Source organism: Schistocerca americana, chromosome 9 (genome assembly GCF_021461395.2).
Source record: "Schistocerca americana isolate TAMUIC-IGC-003095 chromosome 9, iqSchAmer2.1, whole genome shotgun sequence".
Taxonomy (NCBI): domain Eukaryota; kingdom Metazoa; phylum Arthropoda; class Insecta; order Orthoptera; family Acrididae; genus Schistocerca; species Schistocerca americana.
Genome location: NC_060127.1, coordinates 7072825 through 7095861, shown reverse-complemented (window position 1 = coordinate 7095861; position 23037 = coordinate 7072825). Strand labels below are relative to the sequence as shown.

Here is a 23037-nt window from a genome sequence, read left to right as displayed (position 1 = left end):
GCCATAATCCGAAACCTTTTCGCACCTCAGTACTAGCGACAGCTCCGCCACTGCACTGTCCTTTAAATAAAATATGGCGTTGCAGTCTTCGATCGCTATTCTTTATTTTCAATTACCGGTTTCGGACTAGCTGCCCATCTTCAGATCATATATTGTAGTTACAGAGTAACTTGTCCGTACGGAACACACGGTTCGCTGTCATGACATGGAGATTGGCAGCTAGCCCTAAACCAGTAACTGAAAATAAAGAATAGCGATCGAAGACTGAAACGCCATATTTTATTTAATGAACGATCGCGGAATTCCCATTGAGACAATCACGTCTAGTTTTTATGCACTGTCCTTTTATGCCATGTGTACGCGATACCATCGCCACATTGTGTGTGTGTGTGTGTGTGTGTGTGTGTGTGTGTGTGTGTGTCACTACCCCATGACTTTTGCCACCTCAGTAAACTAGGGATACTTTCCAGATACTGGTGTCGATAAATGAAGTTTTGATTCCTGTCAGGATGTGAGATCGACGGCGTTTTTCGCGAAGACAAGCTGGTATTCTCGGTTTCCTTGATGTGTCACGTCTGTTTCACACTCTCAGGAGTCTCTCTACGTCACATAATTTGTGTACATATAAGAAACTCGCAGGTAAAATCGGTATGTAGTCTCGTATATCAAGCACTAATACTTTTTACGACGAAAATAATGAGAAGTAAATTCGTCAGTCTGACCTTTTTTCTGCTTCTAGAATCCGCCGTCGCTGCAGGTGCGTGCGTATGCGGTTTCTGCTATCCATTACCTGCAAGAAATACAGAAGGGTCATTACTGCGTGGTAAGAGAGGGAGCAATAAACAACGCTCTATGTACACTAGGAATAACAACCAGAAGCAATGATGATATTGTCACGGCCTAGGACTCGTAAACATTGAAATATGGATTTACATTACGTGGCAGAGAATCTGTCACACGATAAAAGTCGAGTTGTCAAATCTGAAATGAGTCTGCGAAGAGGATCTCCATATGTCCTTTACAGTATTGTAAACACAAGAACTGCTTATCGTTGTGTCTTTACAGAGTATTAAGCACCGACGATTTTGACCTCTTCCTTCATGTATATTAGCTAGTGTTAGTTTTGGAGCTCCATCTTCCGGCGCAAAGACAGGACGCATAGACCAGCCAGGTGCTCCCCACTTGTGCTGTATGATACAAACCCGGGGTGCCGTACATTCCCCATTCCCATCTAGCAACTTTATGTGAAAACTGTAAAACCATAAAACTGATCGGTTAACCCTCATAAAAATGGTCAATAACGAGGCAACGTGACAGAAACACAGATACTTTACGTGTGCAGTCACTGTTGTAGGTGCTCAGTACTATGACATTTAATTTGATATCACACGCAGACAAAAAATTGAACGTCTGACTACGAGTAGTATCTACAATGTAGCTTCGATTTTCTTAATAGTCCATGTACCGCAGATTTTGTACCTGAATTATACGATGTTGTTGATTTCTCTTAGGTAGTTAATCACAGCCTATGAAAATTTATGATTATAAATTTTATGACGATCAAATCCTCTGACTTAGTTCAGTTGAAACCACTGGAGATGAAATGAGACAGAGAGAGAGAGAGAGAGAGAGAGAGAGAGAGAGAGAGAGAGAGAATAGGGGTGGTGGGGACTGAAGGCCAACTTGAGATTGGCCACACTTCTATACAGAAATAAGACAATGTATAAATAAACGGTTCTGCCGTCACATCTAACCCATTTCTCGCGTTAAACATCTCATTTTAGCTGATTGCCTCATCGCCAGTGAAGCGTTCACGTCGCTGACTACACACAACACAATGTCTGAAAACGTAAGGAAACGAATAATACCAACGGAAAACGTGACAGATTTTCGTACGTAAAATCGAATTAGGCCTTTCAACATGTTACAGCATAAGATAAAAATATGAAATCCTTAGGACAGATAAAAATTGCGGTAAGTTTCAACATTTTTCCCTTCTTTATTGACAAACTGAGGTCACTTAACAAATTCCACGCCTCTTTCTCTTCGTTGTTTCCAGTGCTTACCTCCTCCCCATGTTCTCGTTTTCTTTCTTCAGTCCTTATTCGTCCCAATGTATTATTTTTTCGAACGCTTTCTAAATTTCGAATTATATTCTTAAAACAACTTCATCCAGTTATTTAAGTTTCCTTGATATCTATCTATGACAGTTTTTTTGTGTGTAGTCAACGGCGTGATTTCTGTTTCCAGAAATACAGGACTATTGCTTTCCTTAGCCTTTTCTCATTCATTCGGTCGAGGTATTTCAATTTTGTATGTACAGAAAGACATCCTGTATGTTTTCTGTTCACACCACCTCTGCATTTACCAAAAGAGAATTATCGTTGACGGATGCAAAGCAGCAAGAAGAGAGAGACAAAGCTTCAATAAATTTAAATGACGAAAGTAATATAGCACTTATGTAAAAATAAATTTACAATGTAGTACCAGTTATTAAAATTTTAAAACAATCCAAAAATTGATATGCACTGCTAGAAATAGGAAACTTCGTATTTTAAAAAGTCTATACATAAAGGTTGAAAATACTTCATTTATGAAAATATATTTTTCATTTTCCTGTCACTGAAACAAAAGACATCTTTATCTCTAAGAAAGAGGCATGCCTAGACACGGCTAAACATGTAACCGAAAAGAGTGAACAAGCGTATTAAGGGAAACACTCCTGCCGGAGGCAGTGGAAACTTTCGACTAATTGACATAAACCACCAGAGGACTACCAAACCCGCTGAATGACACAGAAACATTCATATAGCTAACGTTTTTGCAGAGAGTAGTTTCTTTCGGTCGTTTCATTCCACTGGGGAAAAAAGCGATTAACTGGCCAAAGGTTATTAAAACTTTTCGGGTGTCCCGTCACTACCTCTGCTGGAACAGCAGCTCGCATTGGAGACTAGTTTCGCAGTCTGTCTTTTCAAATGGGTCTGAGCACTATGGGACTTAACATCTGAGGTCATCAGTCCCCTATAACTTAGAACTACTTAAACCTAACTAACCTAAGGACATCACACACATCCATGCCCGAGGCAGGATCCGAACCTGCGACCGTAGCGGTCACGCGGTGTTAGACTGTAACGTCTAGAACCGCTCGACCACTCTGGCCGGCTACAAAAATATAAATGGTGAAAAAAAATGTTCAAATGTGTGTGAAATCTTATGGGACTTAACTACTAAGGTCATCAGTCCCTAAGCTTACACACTACTTAACCTAAATTATCCTAAGGACAGACACACACACCCACGCCCGAGGGAGGACTTGAACCTCCGCCGGGACGAGCCGCACAGTCTATGACTGCAGCCCCTAAGACCGCTCGGCTAATCCAGCGCGGCTATAAATGGTGACAAAAGTTTTGTCTGAAGTTCAAATAATCTGTTGAAATTATTTATAAATTCTGTAGTCCTGTTTAAATAGAATTTTCTGTCGGATTTTTGTAAACACATATTCAAATTGCATCGTTAAATTAAGTGAATATATCCATGCATAACCAAAATAAATAAATAAACAAATAAATACATTTACGACAACATTTATGCTCTACTGTTGGAAGCGTTGGTAAACACCCACAGTAATGGATTACGTACTTTACAAACGGAAACAAGACCAAACTGGCCGGAATTTAAGCGGTATCGGATATTTCACTAGTAGGGAAAAAGTTTCCGTCAGACCTTGTTTTATTACTCGGTGCAGTATTTTATTGTTCGCGTCTTACCGTTAATGTCCAACGACTTTACCAATGATCAGGGCGGTGTAATTGTCGAGGCGGCAATGTAGTCCTCTCACTCTCGGAGAGAGAGAGAGAGAGAGAGAGAGAGAGAGAGAGAGAGAGAAAGTGCTGCTTCGAACGGGCAGGAAACAAACAGTTCTGCTGTGGGCGGCCAGTTCAAAGAGCTGCGGGGTTCCCCGCCGAGGTCTGAAGGCGGCGCAGTGAAACCCGACGCCAGGGAGGGGAGCGAAACACCCCCCCCCTCCCCCCCCCCCCCCCCCACACACACGCACATTGCCTGTTCCGCGACTTTTTGTTTACAAATAGTTGGCCTCTGCACACTACACAACCTACAGCTTCCGTCAGCCACCACTGTGGGTGCCCTTCTACTGTGCCACGGAGAACAGCATGCGCCTACAAGCAGCGTCTCTAACTATATGTGAGTACCTGACAGCTCAACACTTCGTGGTGTGACCCCGAGCGCTGCGGTGGAAGAGTGCGGGACGCGCGGTGCAGCACCAACGTAGAGCAGAGCATGGAGTAGCGTACAGTTGAGGAGGAAGCAAACTGGAAAACCAGAGTGGCAGATGTACTGCAATCTGCCCCAGTGCGGGGACAACTAGCCCGGCCGTTCACAATCTCAGTGAGTGATTTACATGAGAACAAAAAAAATGTCACAAATAAGTCGCATGATAGGGTTAAGAGTGTATTTTGAGAGGTAAAGGAACATACCGAACATGGGCAGTACAGAACTGTACCAATACTCCCAACTGAAACCCGGTGACTTAAAGCTTATGCGTAAATCGTGAAACACAGTAGAATTCCTTTTTGCCTTTCCAGGAGCGGCATGCGCTCTTGCGGAACACTGCGTCCTATGCTTGTCCACGAATTCACAGCACGAAGTCTAAGTGCCCTCGCGTTCATACCACACTTTATCACCCAGGCGTGGAATGGCTGTGTATTTTACCGCATCTATTCAGACCGAAGTTTTCTAAGTATGTTGTATGATACTTTGTTTTCTCATGTGTAATACTGTGTGTAAAAAATCGTCATTAGCTTCGGTCTCTTGTTTATTTTCAGTATCACACCTGATGATGGGGATGTAATAGCGCGAAATAGGACGTGGTGCAAGCATTGAAAAACGTTACAATCGAAGTGGTAATTTACTGGCTTTTGGTATCTACCGGTGTTCACATACAATTTTTAAACTTTAGTACTTACTTCTTACAGTTTCTTGTCATGGTTTTAGCTCGTTTAAGCAGGACAAATACCACGTGTTTACTTCAGTACACGCGGAGATGTAACATTTTAGAACGAAGGTCCAGAACTAGGCAGTAAATGGTATTGCGTTAGGCGAGTAACAACAAAATAGAATGTGAAATAAACATAAAATCATAATGGCAGGTATACAACAAGACTAATTAATTAACAAATTTTCATTACTGACAGAAATACTACCAAAGAGTCAATTAGAGTCAGCTGTACTAATCCCTGTAAATTAACAGACGAATTGTCCGCCCCGCCCGGCGTTGGCCGCGTTACGGAGAAAGAATCAGTTTGGTGGTCGCGTAAGGGAAAAAAAAACTTTAAAAATGGTTCAGATGGCTCTGAGCACTATGGGATTTAACAGCTATGGTCATCAGTCCCCTAGAACTTAGAACTACTTAAACCTAATTAACCTAAGGACACCACACAACACCCAGTCATCACGAGGCAGAGAAAATCTCTGACGCCGCCGGGAATCGAACCCGGGAACCCGGGCGCGGGAAGCGAGAACGCTACCGCACGACCACGAGCTACGGACAAAAACTTTAGTTCCTCCCGCGCTAATTACGTGTCGCTTCTCAGAAAAATACGGTTTTTAGTTGGCCCAGTACCGCATTTTCATTAAAACCGCACAACATTGCACTGTGTTTACTAAAATGGCCAACAATCTCTAAACAAATGTTGATACATGTTACTTAACAGAATACTGTTATTAGCATGGCACCTATTTATGATTTAAACTTCGCTGCAAAGCGAGGTGCGAATAATGGGGTTAGCTTTTCAGAACTGGTGGACCACGCAATTATTACACACACAACACTTTATGTGGCCTTACTTGGATTTGGCCTCATCTGCACCCATGCTGCCAACAGCTTGCAACTATCACTACATTTACATGCGATATATCACCCGGTAGCCGAAAACTGAATTTCGGAAACCGTTTTCCGCTGTTGCGTTTATATGTCAAGGCCTGAAGTGCATTTGCTAGCCCAGTTAAATATGGATCCTGGAGAAGAACAGCTGTTACAATTTGTGGTTTAGTCAGCACACTCGCTATTTCAATTAGAGGAGGTGTAAACAGCTTCAGTCTAATATTTCTACGTGGGTCAACTATTATCCGCAATGTAGTTGTATTTTTGTTTATTTTGGTAGCACTGTCGTTCTACGTTGATGGGGCATCCTTTGTTTATTTGTTGTTATATCTTTGCAATTTTCAAGTTGCTAGGTTAGTTTCGTTATCGCTGACGCGCTGTTAATCATGGCGGCTCCGTTGTCTGTTTGCACCAAAGAAGAGCAATGTTCAGTGATCCGTTTTTTGTTGTCAGAAGGCGTATCGGGGGCCGAAGTTCATCGAAGACTTTCGGTAGGTTACGGGAACAGTGTTTTGCCACAACGGAGTGTCTAGGAATGGATTGAGAAATTCCGAAATGGTCGCACAAGTGTTACGCACGATGAAGGAGCCGGAAGACCGTTTACCGCCACAAATGAAGAAAGCATTGAGCGTTCACGTGAAGTGATTCTCTTAGACAGACGATTAACTACTGACGAAGTGGCACATCGTCTGCAGATTAGTCACGGTTCTGCCTACGAAATCATCCACAACAGACTTGGGTTTCATAAAGTTTGTACAAGATGGGTTCCAAAACAACTCACACAGTTGCATAAACAAACGCGCTTGGACATCTGCAAAAAACATTTGGATCGCCATGGTAACGAAGGGGACAACTTCTTAGACAGGACCATTACTAGTGACGATACATGGATCCAACATTAAGAGCCGGAGAGTAAATGGCAGAGAATGGAATAGAAACATCCAAATTCGCCGCGCAAGAAAAAGTTCAAGACCCAACCGTCCGCAGGAAAACTGATGCTTACGGTTTTCTGGGACGCACAGGGTCCAGTGCTGGAACATCATGGGGAAAGGGGCACAACAATAAACAGTGTACGTTACAGTGAGATGCTCACTGCCAGGCTAAAGACTGCAATTCGGAGCATACGCCGATGATTGTTGTGAGAGGGTGTTGTGCTGCTGCACGACAATGCCCTTCCGCATACTGCTGCCCACACTGCTGAAACGCTTCAGAAACTCAAATTTGATGTACTGGATCATCCTCCATATAGTCCCGATCTTGCCCCTTCTGACTATCACTTGTTCGGTCCACTCAAACAGGCATTAAGGCGCCGTCGATTTGCCTCGGACGAAGCAGTGAAAGAAGCGGTGCATTCCTGGCTCGCAGGTCAACCGAGAACCTTCTTTTATGAGGGCATAAGGAAGCTTGTACAACGATGTTCCAAGGGAGTTGAAACGCAAGGAGACTGTGTCGAAAAATGATGTTCTTGTAAGTTTCCTATTTCATTACAATAAAATTTTATAACTGCTTTTCGGATAATAATTGACTTACCCTCGTACTTATCCTTCACTGTAGAAAAAGTCACTCCATCCATAATAGCCGAAAATTCGTAAGAACAACCGCTTGTCTTTAAATGCGAGCGAAAATCGATTGCGAAATTGGAAAACCCGCAACTAGAAGTGGATTTTCAGACCCGACTTTTAGGTGTTTACATGACCACCCAGAACCGGTATTGGGAAATCGGTTTACGAAATCCAGCTTTGGCAGCCCCATGTAAACGGGTGTACGTACCTTTACCTTACGACAGATCTATTGAAATAAAACTGTATGTACTAAAATTGTTTTGGCCGCTAGGTCTGAAGGAGCAATTTCAATACTTTGTGTCTTTAAATGTAGCAGATGCAAATTTACATCGATGACTCCTGTCTGAACAAATTTACTTGGAAACAAGATGGATGCAGACATTCTTTCGCGGGTTAATGGCTGCCATCTTTACGTTGCATAATTGCGCACATTTAATATTTTGATAAAGCGAATTTAGAGGTAAGAAATCTTATAAAATTGAACTTTACAGTGACATATGAAACGGACCACATGTTTTGTCCCTTCAGAATGAACGTAAACAATTATTGTTGCAAGTTACTTTTAAACGACACTGGAAAGATTGTCGTAACATCAAAATTAATTAAGATCATTTGACCATATAGAATGACTGAAAATTTACATTCAACAAAATTTACGGACAACTTTGGATAGGTATATGACTCTGGGACAATGATTCTAACAAATACTTCTAACAAAACTATGTTAAAACTTTGGCGAACTATGGGGTTGGCTGTAACATCCTAATACACTGCTAGATACGGTTAATACGAAAATGTCTTGCCTTGTTGGCTGTAGTCGTGTCGGTGTTGAAGTTGCTGCGTGCTATGTGACGATTTGGATAGTCCCTTCACGTCTCCAGGGATGGAACTAATTTATAACTACCACAAGCAGGGGGTAGCCACGTTAACTTGCTGTATCATCGGCTCCTTACGCCATCATATAAAAGCAGGTGTTCTAGCTTTCCGACACAAAGTAAACTGGAGACGAGTTCAGGAACTGTCAGCCACTGCCACACCAAATTTTTTTCCTGTTGAAGCCTCACATCGGCAGACATGGCACGCCACGATACGCACGCTGCCCGCAACTGCCTCTGGTTTTCCGTTCTTTCCTCCCACGCAGTGCTCGCGCCCAGCTCATCCAAAAGACTGGCGGTCGAAAACCTGTAGTGGATCCCATACTTTTAAGATTTCAGTTGGTTTAAATGAATTACATGTTCTAATATCCTTCGAATGTTACAGTCAGTATATTTACAACTAACATTCATTACCGCATTTTATTTTCCATAAAATTTTTGTTTTCACAAAACACCCTTTTCTTCCAACGAACGTTTATCACAGAAACAACACTTTTACATCTTGACAGATCTATAGAGGTTTCCATAACACTAATTGTTAGTAAAAATGGTTCAAATGGCTCTGAGCACTATGGGACTAAACATCTGAGGTCATCAGTCCCCTACACTTAAAACTACTTAAGGACATCACACGCATCCATGCCCGAAGCAGGATTCGAACCTGCGACCGTAGCAGCAGCCCGGTTCCGGACTGAAGTGCCTATAACCGCTCGGTCGCAGAGGCCGGCAATTTTTAGTATAACATGGATAATTTTACTGAGTCGGTTTACATTCGCTAACGTTTAAATAAATAAAAATATTTTAATCATTTCTCTTTAATTTTAACTGTATCATCACGCGTAAAATGTAAGGAATACGGAGAAGGGGAGTACGAATCGTCACGTAATTGTTTCATGCCTGGTAGACCGTTACGGAAACGCTGAAACCGGGAATTGGCTGACGGCTACAGACAGACACCAACCATCCCATGAAAGCTGAATGCCTACTTACAATGTTTCAAGAAACAGCATTAAGTCACGAATCAAGGAATACACTGCACCTTCCTGCATATCCGGCAGACATGATCAGAATAATTACGATGCGTACAGAGGCTTTCAAGCAATCATTCTTCCATTCTCTCCATCTGTGAAAGGGGCGGGAATAAATCTTAACTTGTCGTATAAAAGTAGCCTCTGTCATGCACTTTGCAGTGATTTGAAGAGTACGGGTGTAGAAATAGAGCCATCCTACCCGTCCTATTCTTTGTACAAATCACACTATGACTTTTGAATATGATACAAATTTTGCATGGATTCCTACTCTCCATTCGCCGGCTTCTTACACGGATACAAATAAAATTTTACCAGGAAGTCTTACAAACAATCTCTTGTCGTCTTGGGTGTGTTTGGTGAATTAGTATTGTGGACTGGATCAATATCATAATGCCGTTACAGCGTTCTCACGTGAACTGCTCCACGAACTCCGCTATCGCACTCGAAGATTTAACTTGTTGCAAGTCTTTCCCTGGTTCCTCCTACTCAATTCGTATACTACGAACGCCAATCTGTTCGTTTACGCCTGTGGTTATTTCAGACATTACATGCAATGTTGTTATGTGGTAGAGGAATTGAGTCCACTGTACCATCAACTTACCAATGTCGTTATCACAAAAATAGGAAGATATAAAAGTATGTAAAAAGTGGGTAGTCAGAAACTAAGTGAGGCATGTTAAGTGATTGAAACACACAACTAAATGCTGTACATCCAAATTTATTTTCTGCAAGTTACAGGTACGATACAAGTGGTTCCAACACATGCAAAAAGAAAGGCAATAGTTTTTTTGATATTTTGCAAACATTTGGATTTACACATTAATGTTTGTAACTACTGATTAAGTACTAACCAAAATAATTTGGTTGACCGTTAAGAAACCAATATTGTTAACAGAAACCAGGACTAGATTTTGAACATTATTATTTACCAAAAGATATGAATTTAAAGTGCGGTCGCAGTTCGAGTACTTGATTCTCAGAGGTCATTTTAAAGCAGCTACCAGTGCAGCGGGTAACACCCGGTAACATTTCCGTCACATATCGCGCCTTTCTCCTGTATCATAGATCTGTCATCTGTTATTCTGATTTTCTCCCTTAGACACATCTTGTCTGTATTGTCTATTTCAGATGTAGACACCTATCGACGTACCCTCGCACCACACTGACTACTTCAACTCCACCCTTAACAGCGACGTCAGTGTCAGAATCCTTACATTGCTGCTTGTGTTTGAACAATTACTGTGGCCATATATTAAATTTTAATAAAGTTTTCAGTCCCTCCTGAAAATTAGATATATGTACACATTTTGAAATTTTATTACATCCATATTAACAGTTAACAGGTACAAAGCAAAAATTAGTCATCCAATTTGAAAAACATTTTCATGTATTAACACGAAGTTAACATTTATCGTACAGCAAACAGCTCTGGTAACACGCTACTTAGTTCAGTTCTACAAGGACTCAACAGATTTTGCTGCTAGCAAAAACCAACAAACTACTGTAAGTATGAGACTGTATGAAACGAATAAAAGAAAGGCCAAGTCCAAGTAGGACACACACACACAACTGAGGGTTCCTCGCAAACTTGCAGATATTCACGGAGGTGAGTGAAAGGCAGTTTGCTTTTTGCCATACGTATTTTGCTTCTTTTATTGATGAGATATATGCAGTGGCCTGTAATACTTGTTTCTTAATACACATATAATAAATGTATTATGTAGTAGTTACAATATGTTACTACATTACATTTTGTCATATTTTGTTTTTCACATTAGAAACAACTTTCGTCGCACAAATTTCGTGGGAATCGAGATCTCAACGATTTTTGCCTATTTTCGGCAGAGATAAGGGGAGATATCGTACCTGGGAATTCCAAGACCACAGGAAACTCTGTCTAGTAATGTCTCAGACTATACAGGACATACACAAAGAAGCGAGCACGGGGCTTGAGTTTGTAGAACATTTACTAAAATGTGTGTCAATTACTAAGACATGACTACAACTTTCATTTTATATTTCCATGCAGTAATGTTCGTCTGTTACACTACTGACGGATGATGAATACAGTGTATGTTCTAATGGTAAAAAGACATTTTTTATGAGATACAGTTGGAATTCAACGATTTTCAGATTTTTTTGCTTTAGTTGTACTATGAAAAATTGCTTATTGCCAAATTTTATGATTGCAGGTGAACGTGAAATACGCTATAGGTTCTGATGAGTGGTTTTGCGAGTTTCAAAATATATGACATAAATGGCCGAATCTTTCGTACTGAATGATCTTAGAAGTTTTTACACCGCTAAAGGGTCACAGACTTTAGTATGTTACATACATCTGAGCTTCATATGCCAGCCTGTTCCAGAAAAGAAGGGGCTCTTCACAGGTCAACAGACACACAGATTAAAAAAAGGATTTTTTTAATATGACAAATTGAGAACTTGCAGATTTTTCCCTTTACTTGTACTGTGAACCATTGCTTCTTGCCAAATTTCTTGTTTCTAAGTGAACTCGAAGTTCACTATAGGTATTAACGGGTTTTCGAGTATCAAACCATGTGACATAAACGGCCTTTTTTTTGGATGAACTGATTTAGAGTTTAAAATTTTTACAGTGCCAAGGGACCATAGACCTCAATAGGTGACAAGTTTCAACTTGATACGTCTAACTGTTCTTGAGAAAAAGGGTTCTTAATGCAGAGAGTACTCTACTGCATTGGCTCCTTACTTAGCTTGCATTCATTGCGAATCTCTTGCCCAACGTAAAGTCCCGAGCGACTGGAAAAAAGCGCAGGTGACGCCTGTGTATAGGACGGGTAGAAGGACGGATCCTCAAAATTACAGACTAATATCCTTAACATCGGTTTGTTGCAGGATTCTCGAACATATTCTCAGTTCGAATATAATGAATTTCCTTGAGACAGAGATGTTTGCTGTCCCTGCATCAGCACGGCAAGAGCATCGCTACTGCGAAACGCAACTCGCCTTTCTTTCACATGATATCTTGCGAACCATGGATGAAGGGTATCAGATGGATGCCATATTCCTTGACTTCCGGAAAGCGTTTGACTTGGTGCCCCACTGCAGACCCCTAACTAAGGTACGAGCATATGGGATTGGTTCCCAAATATGTGACTGGCTCGAAGACTTCTTAAGTAATAGAACCCAGTACGTTGTCCTCGATGGTGAGTGTTCATCGGAGGTGAGGGTATCATCTGGAGTGCCCCAGGGAACTGTGGTAGGTCCGCTGTTGTTTTCTATCTACATAAATGATCTTTTGGATCGGGTGGATAACAATGTCCGACTGTTTGCTGATGATTCTGTGGTGTACGGGAAGGTGTCGTCGTTGAGTGACTGTAGGAGGATACAAGATGACTTGGACAGGATTTGTGATTGGTGTAAAGAATGGCAGCTAACTCTAAATATAGATAAATGTAAATTAATGCAGAGGAATAGGAGAAAGAATCCTGTAATGTTTCAATACTCCATTAGTAGTCTAGCGCTTGAACCGTCACGTCGATTAAATGTTTGGGCGTAACAGTGCAGAGCGATATGAAGTGGGACAAGCATGTAATGGCAGTTGTGGGAAAGGCGGATAGTCGTCTTCGGTTCATCTCCTATAAAATACTAATACGACCTATTTTTGAGTACTGTTCGAGCGTTTGGGATCCTTATCAGGTCAGATTGAGGGAGGACATAGAAGCAATTCAGAGGCGGGCTGCTAGATTTGTTACTGGTAGGTTTGATCATCACGCGAGTGTTACGGAAATGCCTTAGGAACTCGGGTGGGAGTCTCTAGAGGAAAGGAGGCGTTCTTTTCGTGAATCGCTACTGAGGAAATTTAGAGAACCAGCATTTGAGGCTGACTGCAGTTCAATTTTACTGCCGTCAACTTATATTTCGCGAAAAGACCACAAAGATAAGACAAGAGGGATTAGGACTCGTACAGAGGCATATAGCAGTCATTTTTCCCTCGTTCTGTTTGGGAATGGAACAGGGAGAGAAGATGCTAGTTGTGGTACGAGGTACCCTCCGCCACACACCGTATGGTGGATTGCGGAGTATGTATGTAGATGTAGATGAACAGTCGGACGGACAGACTGACAGAAAGACGGACAGCAAAGCGATCCTCAAAAGGGTTCCGTCCTTAGAGACTGAGTCACGGAACCCTGAAAAGTCGTGTCTCTTGAACTGGGAGGCAGTATAAGCATGAGGAGTTGCAGCAGCCAGGATCCCAGCGACCTACATTCTCGTTCCTCGTTCTGCTACGGGACTGAAGGCGAGATCGCTCCCCTCCCCCCCCCCCCCCCCCCCACCCTTTCACCGCGCTACAAAGCTGTATCGCTGGCTAACGAGCCAAACGTACATCCCCCTCCCCTCCCCCCCCCTCCCCGTCCACCAATGCTGCTACGCCAGAGCTCCCAAACTCCACCCACTTTCTTTTCAGCCGCGCTGGAAATTGCAGACCGGAGCACACAGAGGCGCACGTTCGGCTCGCCAATCAGAGACAATGCAGAAAAATTGCATCTGCAGTCGGCTGCACCTCATACCGCCCCGAGCTAGGCAGCTGCCTGGCTGCAACCCCCGTCTGCCTGCTGTTCATCACCAACTCACTAGGCGTAGCGTGTAGCACACGTCAGCACCGCTGCTCTCTTTGCACGAACCATTTGGAGAGGAAAAAGAGAGAGAGAGAGAGAGAGAGAGAGAGAGAGAGAGAGAGAGAGAGAGAACCCTAATTCTGCTATTACGTCGAGACAAAATTGCCGGAACCCCTTTCTTCTATTCGTGAACGTCAGCGTAAGATTATGAGACATCTGGCTGCAAACTCCATGGCAGACCAAAATATGTGCACACCCTACGAACTGCTAACACGTAAGTAGCGAAACGAAGAGAGGTGTTTTTAAAGATGGACCGGCATCACTAGTGGTCAGCGTAATTAGCTATTTCGGGTACGCCTACGAGGGGGTACCCAAAAATAACGGAATATTTTTTAAAAGCTGTTTATTTTCTAATCGTTTACAAAACAACGTTTATCCCATTCAAAATACTCTCCATTACAATTGATACATTTGTCCCACCGGTGATTCCACTGTTCGGAACAATTTTTGTCATCCTTCCTAGTTTTTTTTCCTTGAATTCTTGAATGTTGTCAAATCCGTGTTCTTTGATGCTCCTTCTCGTTGGTAGAAATAAGAAAAAGTCGCACGGAGCCAGGTCAGGTGAGTAAGGTGCGTGGGGCAGCGCATCTATGCCATTTCCAGCCAAAAACTGTCTTAAAGAGACATGGCCGTGTGAGCAGGTGCGTTGTCGGAGTGAAAGAACTAGTCTCCTGTCTGCCACAAATCGGGTCTTTTATGACCAACACAGTTTGTCCAAGGTCGCGTGGTCGCCGCGCGGTCTTAGACGCCTTGTACGGTTCGCGCGTCTCCCCCAGTCGGAGGTTCGAGTCCTCCCTCGGGCACACGTGTCTGTGTGTGTGTGTGTGTGTGTGTGTGTGTGTGTGTGTGTGTGTGTGCGTGCGTGCGTGCGTGCGCGCGCGCGCCTCGAATTTTTTGAATTTTTTCAGCATTTTCGGCGATTCGGACAGCAGATGATTGTCCGTAACGAGGTTTGTCAGCAATCGACATGTCGCCGTTTTTAAACGGAGCAAACCACTCGCAAACTTGAGTTTTTCCCATAGCGTCATCTTGGTGAGCTGTTTTCAATATTAAAACAGTTTCAGCAGCATTTTTATCGAGCAGAAAACAAAATTTCACAGCTGCAAGTTGTTCACTTAAATTTACCGTCACAAAAAACCAACAACTGATAGTAGGATGCAGTAGGGAATGTTTCAGATCAGTCTAAAAAATCCACTACAATAAGACTAGACTAATGTACAATCCACACAACAGAAAGAAAAGTGTACGGGTTTACAGTGACAGAATTAGCTTCACTGGGAGATCAGTTATGTTTGACACGGACTACCAGTATCAGCTTGTAATAGAAATTGACATAAATTATGTTTTCTAGAGTGAGATGAATGCTACTAACTCACCGGACATCTCCAATCCTAAACTAAATCATTTGAAGTGTGTACCAGCCGGAGACGAAGCTCTAGGCGATTCGAAACCGTTCTTGGTATAATAGAAGTTGTACCATCACAAAAGGCTACTACTTCTTCGCTTCATGTATTACGCAATTTGCCAGCTTCGGTTCTCCACCTCTCGTATGGTCTTCCTACATTTCTTTTGAAAATCTTTTTTCATTGCAGTCGCATTATTACACGTTCTAAATGAAAAAAAGAAACATTGCAATCTCTTTTGAACTGCTTATCTCCCTCGTTTCATATCAGTACACAGCTACACTACAATCAATAAAAGGAAAGACGTCGTAACACTTAAATTTATGTTCACGTTAACAAATTCCTTCTTTTCAGACATAATTTTCGTGCTGTAGTTGATCAGCATATCACACCCTCTCTAAGTCGACCAGTACCAGTTATTTCACTGCGCAAATATTAACCTCGTCTACTGTTCCATTGTCGCTTTTCCTGCTCTAATTCCTTGAGCGTCGCCTGATTTAATTCAACTACGAAGGTAGTCCCAAAAGTAAGGTCTCCTGTTTTATTCTAAGTACACAGATCTGGCCGGCCGTTGTGGCCGAGCGGTTCCAGGCGCTTCAGTCTGGAACCGCGCGACCGCTACGGGCATGGATGTGTGAGATGTCCTTAGCTTAGTTAGGTTCAAGTAGTTCTAAGTTCTAGGGGACTGATGACCTCAGATGTTAAGTCCCATAGTGCTCAGAGCCATTTGAACCATTTACATAGACCTGTTTATTTCTTCAATGGTTTACATCAGTTTACAGCTTGAACATTTAGCTATTTTTCGACATAATCACCATTTCTGTCGACGCATTTTTGTAGACGCTGTGTCAGTTTTTGTGTGCCCATGTCATACCAGCTCGCCGCCATGCTGTTCAGAAAGTTATGAACCTCTTCTTTCACCTCGTCTTCGGAGCTGAATCGCTTTCGGGCCAAATGTTCTTTTAACCTAGGGAACAGGTGATAGCCACTGGGCGCCACCGAAACTGTTACAGGGGAGCACAATACAGAATGTGTACAATTAACGCTGACAGTACCATCACTCTGAAAAAACTCAAACGGGCAATTCAGAACCGGAGAAGGGGAATGTTGAGTAAGGGCGTCCACATTCTCCTTGACAACGCTCGCCCACACATCACTCGGCAAACCGTTGCTCTCCTGCAACAGTTTCAGTATATACTCCTGACTTGGCGCCCAGTGACTTATCACCTGTTCCCTAGGTTAAAAGAAAATTTCACCCGAAAGCGATTCAGCTCCGACGACGAGATAAAAGAAGAGGTTCATAACTTTCTGAACAGCATGGCGGCGAGCTGCTATGACATGGGCATACAAAAACTGTCACAGCGTCTACAAAAATGCATCGACAGAAATTGTGATTATGTCGAAAAATAGCTAAATGTTCAAGCTGTAAACTGATGTAAACCACTGTAAAAATAAACAGGTTTATGTACTTATAAGAAAATAGGAGACCTTACTTTTGGGATTACCCTCGTACATTCCATTATCATATTTGTTGTTTATGTTCATCTAACAATCTCTTTCCGAGACACTACGCATTCCGTTCACCTGCTCTTGCCAGTGCTTTGCTGTCTCTGGAAGAGTTGCAATGTCATCAGCAAATCTCAAAGTTTTTATTTCTTCCCCTTGAACCTTAACTGCTTCTCCAGATTTGGTTTCCTTCACTTTTTGCTCAATTTACAGACTGAATTACATCTGGCAAAGACTAGAATCCTGTCTCACTTCCTTCTCAACCGCCAGCTTCTGCGAACCTTGCAGAACTAGCACTCCTGAAAGAAAGGAGAGCTTCTGTAAAGTTTGGAAGGTAGGAGACGAGGTACTGGCAGAAGTAAAGCTGTGAGTACCGGGCGTGAGTCGTGCTTCGGTAGCTCAGTTGGTAGAGCACTTGCCCGCGAAAGGCAAAGGTCCCGAGTTCGAGTCTCGGTCGGGCTTACAGTTTTAATCTGCCAGGAAGTTTCACCAGTCTGGTTTCTTTACAACATGCAAAAAATCTTTGCCTGCTTTAATTTTACCCCACTACCTTTAGCATCGCAAACAGGGTATTTCAGTCAACGTTGTCGAAAGCTTTCTCTGAATCTACTAATGCTACAAATGTCGGTTTTATTTCTTTTCAGTTTGTCATCTAACTTAAGTCATAGGGTCAGTATTGCCTCGTGTGTTCCTAAACTTTCGCCGGACCTCGAACTGACCTTCCTCGAGACGGGCTTCAATCAGTTTTTTCGTTGCTCTTAATTTGTCTCAGAATTTTCCTCTTTGCTTTTTCTAAGTTGCCTCGTACCATATTCGCAGACAGGTATGTCTTACAGGAAGTAGGGCATCTATCGATATCTCGAAACAATAGCGAAACGCTGAGGGACATCAGTGATAGGTACGGCACTTGACACCCCAAATTCAGAAAGTCTGTGCAAGAATTCAGGAAATATTCATTTGTTGCTCCCCCTGTAGCGTCGGCAACATGAGACAGAAGTATTAAATACCTAAACTCGGGGCGCACGCCTCCTCCCTCTCAAATTACTCGCATTTCACACTCCCCATACACACTCGTAAGCGCTGCAGAGGTGAGAAGACTACGCGCGTGCCCCTGGCGGCAGAAGATAAAACTGCCAGGACTGGACGGGCTGGAACGCCATACACGTGCGTGGGAGAGGGTGGAGGGGAGAGGAAAAAAAAGAAGAGGAAAATTAATCCGCGTGGGGAGGCCAGGTCGACGGCACGCGGCGAGATTGCGAGGATTCCTGCGCTGATTAACTCTCTCCGCGTGAAAGAGGGGGGGGGGGGGGGAGCGGGGGGAAGAGGGCATTCCCGTGTGGTGACATGCGAGCAACGCGCGGATGAGGGACGACAAGCAGGGCCGAGTCACAACAGGGGACGTGCTACAGTGTGTGTTACTGCGAGTGGTGCAACCAGTCATCAAAGGGGAAATTTACACGTGTTGCACACCACAACAGGCCGGCAAATTAATTAAATGTACTCATGTATGTACTGTGCACTTGCTTGCAGCAGGAGCTCGTAGATCACTCTTGTCCATTTAGTTGCTGCTGGTGAGGGATATCTAAGAAATACAGAGGATGAAGGAAGAGATGGAGATGGAGGAGGAGGAGGAGGAGAGAGAGAAAAGAAGGAGAAGGAGGAGAAAGAGAAGGAAAAGAAGGAGAAGGAGGAGGATAAAGAGAAGGAGGAGGATAAAGAGAAGGAGGAGGATAAAGAGAAGGAGGAGGATAAAGAGAAGGAGGAGGATAAAGAGAAGGAGGAGGATAAAGAGAAGGAGGAGGATAAAGAGAAGGAGGAGGATAAAGAGAAGGAGGAGGATAAAGAAGAGGAGGAGGATAAAGAAGAGGAGGAGGATAAAGAAGAGGAGGAGGATAAAGAAGAGGAGGAGGAGGAGGATAAAGAGAAGGAGGAGGATAAAGAAGAGGAGGAGGAGGAGGATAAAGAAGAGGAGGAGGAGGAGGAGGATAAAGAGAAGGAGGAGGATAAAGAAGAGGAGGAGGAGGAGGAGGAGGATAAAGAGGAGGAGGATAAAGAGAAGGAGGAGGATAAAGAGAAGGAGGAGGATAAAGAGGAGGAGGAGGAGGAGGAGAAAGAGGAGGAGGAGGAGAAGGAGAAGAGAGAAAGAGTATGGAGAAAGAGTAACAAAACGAGAAAGAGTAGCAAGACGAGAAAGCGTAACAAGACGAGAAAGAGTAGCAAGACGAGAAAGAGTAGCAAGACGAGAAAGAGTAGCAAGACGAGAAAGAGTAGCAAGACGAGAAAGAGTAGCAAGACGAGAAAGAGTAGCAAGACGAGAAAGAGTAGCAAGACGAGAAAGAGTAGCAAGACGAGAAAGAGTAGCAAGACGAGAAAGAGTAGCAAGACGAGAAAGAGTAGCAAGACGAGAAAGAGTAGCAAGACGAGAAAGAGTAGCAAGACGAGAAAGAGTAGCAAGACGAGAAAGAGTAGCAAGACGAGAAAGAGTAGCAAGACGAGAAAGAGTAGCAAGACGAGAAAGAGTAGCAAGACGAGAAAGAGTAGCAAGACGAGAAAGAGTAGCAAGACGAGAAAGAGTAGCAAGACGAGAAAGAGTAGCAAGACGAGAAAGAGTAGCAAGACGAGAAAGAGTAGCAAGACGAGAAAGAGTAGCAAGACGAGAAAGAGTAGCAAGACGAGAAAGAGTAGCAAGACGAGAAAGAGTAGCAAGACGAGAAAGAGTAGCAAGACGAGAAAGAGTAGCAAGACGAGAAAGAGTAGCAAGACGAGAAAGAGTAGCAAGACGAGAAAGAGAAGGGAGAAGGAGAAAGAGGAGGAGGAGGAGGAGAAAGAGAAGGAGGAAGAGGAGAAAGAGAAGGAGGAAGAGGAGGAGGAGGAGAAAGAGAAGGAGGAGGAGGAGGAGGAGGAGGAGGAAGAGGAAATGTATTATAATAATAATGATGATGATGATGAGGAGGAGGAGGAGAAGGAAACAGCTGAGTTGTTTTACCCACTGCATCAGTTATTTCTATCACACACATGGTGAATCACATCGATGCACCGTGAATCTTGACAGTTTCCTTCGGTAACCTTTCCGTTAGTGTGTTTGTCATAGTGTTTAGCAGACACGTATTTCAGTTTCTCGATTAGCTGGCTCCTTAGACGTGATCAATCATGAGCTGAGAAATTAAAAAAGCACACGGTCCGAAAAATTTCACTTTTAGCTCTTAGTGGCAGCAGGAGTTTACATAATGAGGTTCTAGTAGTAATGGTGTAATACTACCGCTAAGCGTCTAGCATGTTAGGGTTTTGTTTTATACAGAAAATTGTAATTTTGTTAATATTTTGGACATCACGCGGAAAAGTAAAGCTTCAATAGCATCTGGGCAACCACTCTGCCAACGAGGTTACGCTGCGAGAGGCTGTTAGTACAACCTTTGCTTGTGAGTAGAACGCAGTCTTTGGGAGGGGGAGAGGGAGTGTGAGTGTGGAGTTGTATCTTGTGATAGGGTAAGATGTCTTTAGGCTGTGCTGTACACCGGCGATAATTTTCTTATAAAATATTTCATTTATGGACAGATATTTTGTAAATTCATTCAGAAGACTTCAAAAGTTACTGTAATAGCCCATTTGCCGAGACATTCAAGCGTAGTAGTTGATTAGGTCAGGGATTTAGAATTGGAGATTTTTATGATAGCAGAGTGTGATTTATTGATTTTTCTTCAAAGGTGGATAGCATAAGTGTTGGTATGAAAGTAAAGAGAATTTGTTCACGTTTTTCAACTATTAATGACAAGTGAATTTTTAATATACCAAGTGTTAAAATATTTTGTCTTAGTGATATAAACCTTTGTCAATACAGTTAGTTACTTTGGTTACTTTGTTTTTCCATCAATCAGCATTCGTCTCTTTATTTCAAGTGTCACATACGTAATTTTGTTTTTCCCTAGTTTCTCAGGAACAGAACATTAATTGGTTGGTCGGTTTGGAGAGTAAAGGGACCAAACTATGGGGTCATCAGTGCCTCAACTTTAATTGACAATGATCATTACAGTAATGAGATTTATTTGCAGATAATTTTTGTATATGTTCCATAGTTTAAAGTATTCATTGCACATCGCATTGCCAGTAGTCTGAATTTTTATTTTCAATTAGCATGGCAGCATTAGCCACAGCGGATTGAAGACAACAGAATGGCGTTTATTCATTGCGCCAACAGGTAGGCCATTTATAATTAACATGTGATACACTTTAACATTTCAACAGTGACGTACCTTCTAGACAGGGCATTGTTGGTAGTTATTTATGTTTCATATTTTTCTGGAAGTCAGATTGCTTGTATTACTGCTAAAAGGACAGTTTTCTCAAATTTAACAGAAGAGACTGTACTCTGCCCACAAGCGTTGCAGTACACACATTTTAATGTTTCATTTCTGTTTAACTTTTGCATTGCTGATCGCTTTTCGAGAATCACTAAATTGCTTACGAACTTAAATACGAGCTTAACTATTTCTCTAATCACGAGTTCAATTTCACATTACCACACAGAGAAAATACCATAAATATAACTATAAATTACCATACAACAGAAACAAATTAGCCACTTTCGAGCGAAATATCAGAAGCTTCAGGGTTTGATCTCGGATGGGTTCTAAGATTGTTTCCATCATTTATGGACACATTACGAACAATGCAAATGTGAAATAATCTACATTTGAGCTCCGGAAACCACACTATGGGGTGTGACACAGGGTGCTTTTTATACAGTTGACAAATTCGCCGTTCCTGTTCCGTTAGCGAACGGTGCTTGGGAAAAATGACAGTCGGTTAGTCTTCATGTGATCCTTAATTACTTTGATTTCTCATCACAGACTTTTGGAAGAAGGGTCTAGAGAGAATAAATATGTAGACTCTATTTTACTACACAGCCACAATTATCTTTACAGATGACGGGTTGCAAGTGTTTCCAACGGACATCTTCAGGTTTAAAATTAAAAGGAGCTAGACATAAAAACGGCAAACAGGAAGGACCCGATTATTTAAAACTAAATGATCGAAATGAATCAATCACGGACGCGTATTTCAACATTATATACAACGAACGTGTTGTTGTCGTCGTCGTCTTCTTCTTCTTCTTCTTCTTCTTCTTCTTCTTCTTCAGTCCAGAGACTGGTTGATGCAGCTCTCCATGCTACTCTATCCTGTGCCAGCTTCTTCATCTCTCAGTACCTACTGCTACATACATCCTTCTGAATCTGTTGAGTGTATTCATCTCTTTGTCTCCCTCCAATACTAAATTGGTGAACCCATGATGCCTCAGAATATGTCCTACCAACCGATCCCTTCTTCTAGTCAAGTTGTGCCACAAATCTCTCTTCTTTCCAATTCTTTTCAATACCTCCTCATTAGTTATATGATCAACCCATCTAATCTTCAGCATTATTCTGTAGCACCACATTTCGAAAGTTTCTATTCTCTTCTTGTCTAAACTACTTATCGTTCATGTTTCACTTGCAAATACTTTCAGAAAAGACTTCCTGACACTTAAGTCTATACTCGATGTTAACAAATCTCTCTTCTTCAGAAACACGCTTTCCTTGCCATTGCCAGTCTACATTTTATATCCTCACTACTTCGACCATCATCAGTTATTTTGCTCCCCAAATAGCAAAACTCCTTTACTACTTTAGGCATCTCATTTCCTAATCCAATTCCGGCAGCATCACCCGATTTAATTCGACTACATTCCATTATCCTCGTTTTGCTTTTGTTGATGTTCATCTTATATCCTCCTTTCAAGACACTGTCCATTCCGTTCAACTGCTCTTCAAAGTCCTTTGCTGTCTCCGACAGAATTACAATGTCATCGGCGAACCTCAACGTTTTTGTTTCTTCTCCATGGATTTTAATACCTACTCCGACTTTTTCTTTTGTTTCGTTTAGTGCTTGCTCAATATACAGATTGAATAACATCGGGGTTAGGCTACAACCCTGTCTTACTCCTTTCCCAACCACTGCTTCCCTTTCATGTCCCTCGACTCTTAGAACTGTCATCTGGTTTCTGTACAAATTGTAAATAGCCTTTCTCTCCCTGTATTTTACCCCTGCCACCTTTAGAATTCGAAAG

The 23037-nt window shown here is 42.4% G+C and overlaps 1 protein-coding gene across 1 annotated transcript in view; it reads left to right on the top strand.

Moving 5' to 3' along the window:
* The window catches only part of LOC124551192 (myb-like protein X), a 55849-nt gene extending 35893 nt beyond the window's left edge, over nucleotides 1-19956 (top strand). Inside the window, exon 2 of the mRNA XM_047126181.1 lies at nucleotides 18497-19956. Coding sequence (XP_046982137.1) covers nucleotides 18497-19956 — 1460 coding nt within the window. The remainder of the gene's footprint in view (nucleotides 1-18496) is intronic.
* The last annotated feature ends 3081 nt before the right edge of the window (nucleotides 19957-23037 follow it).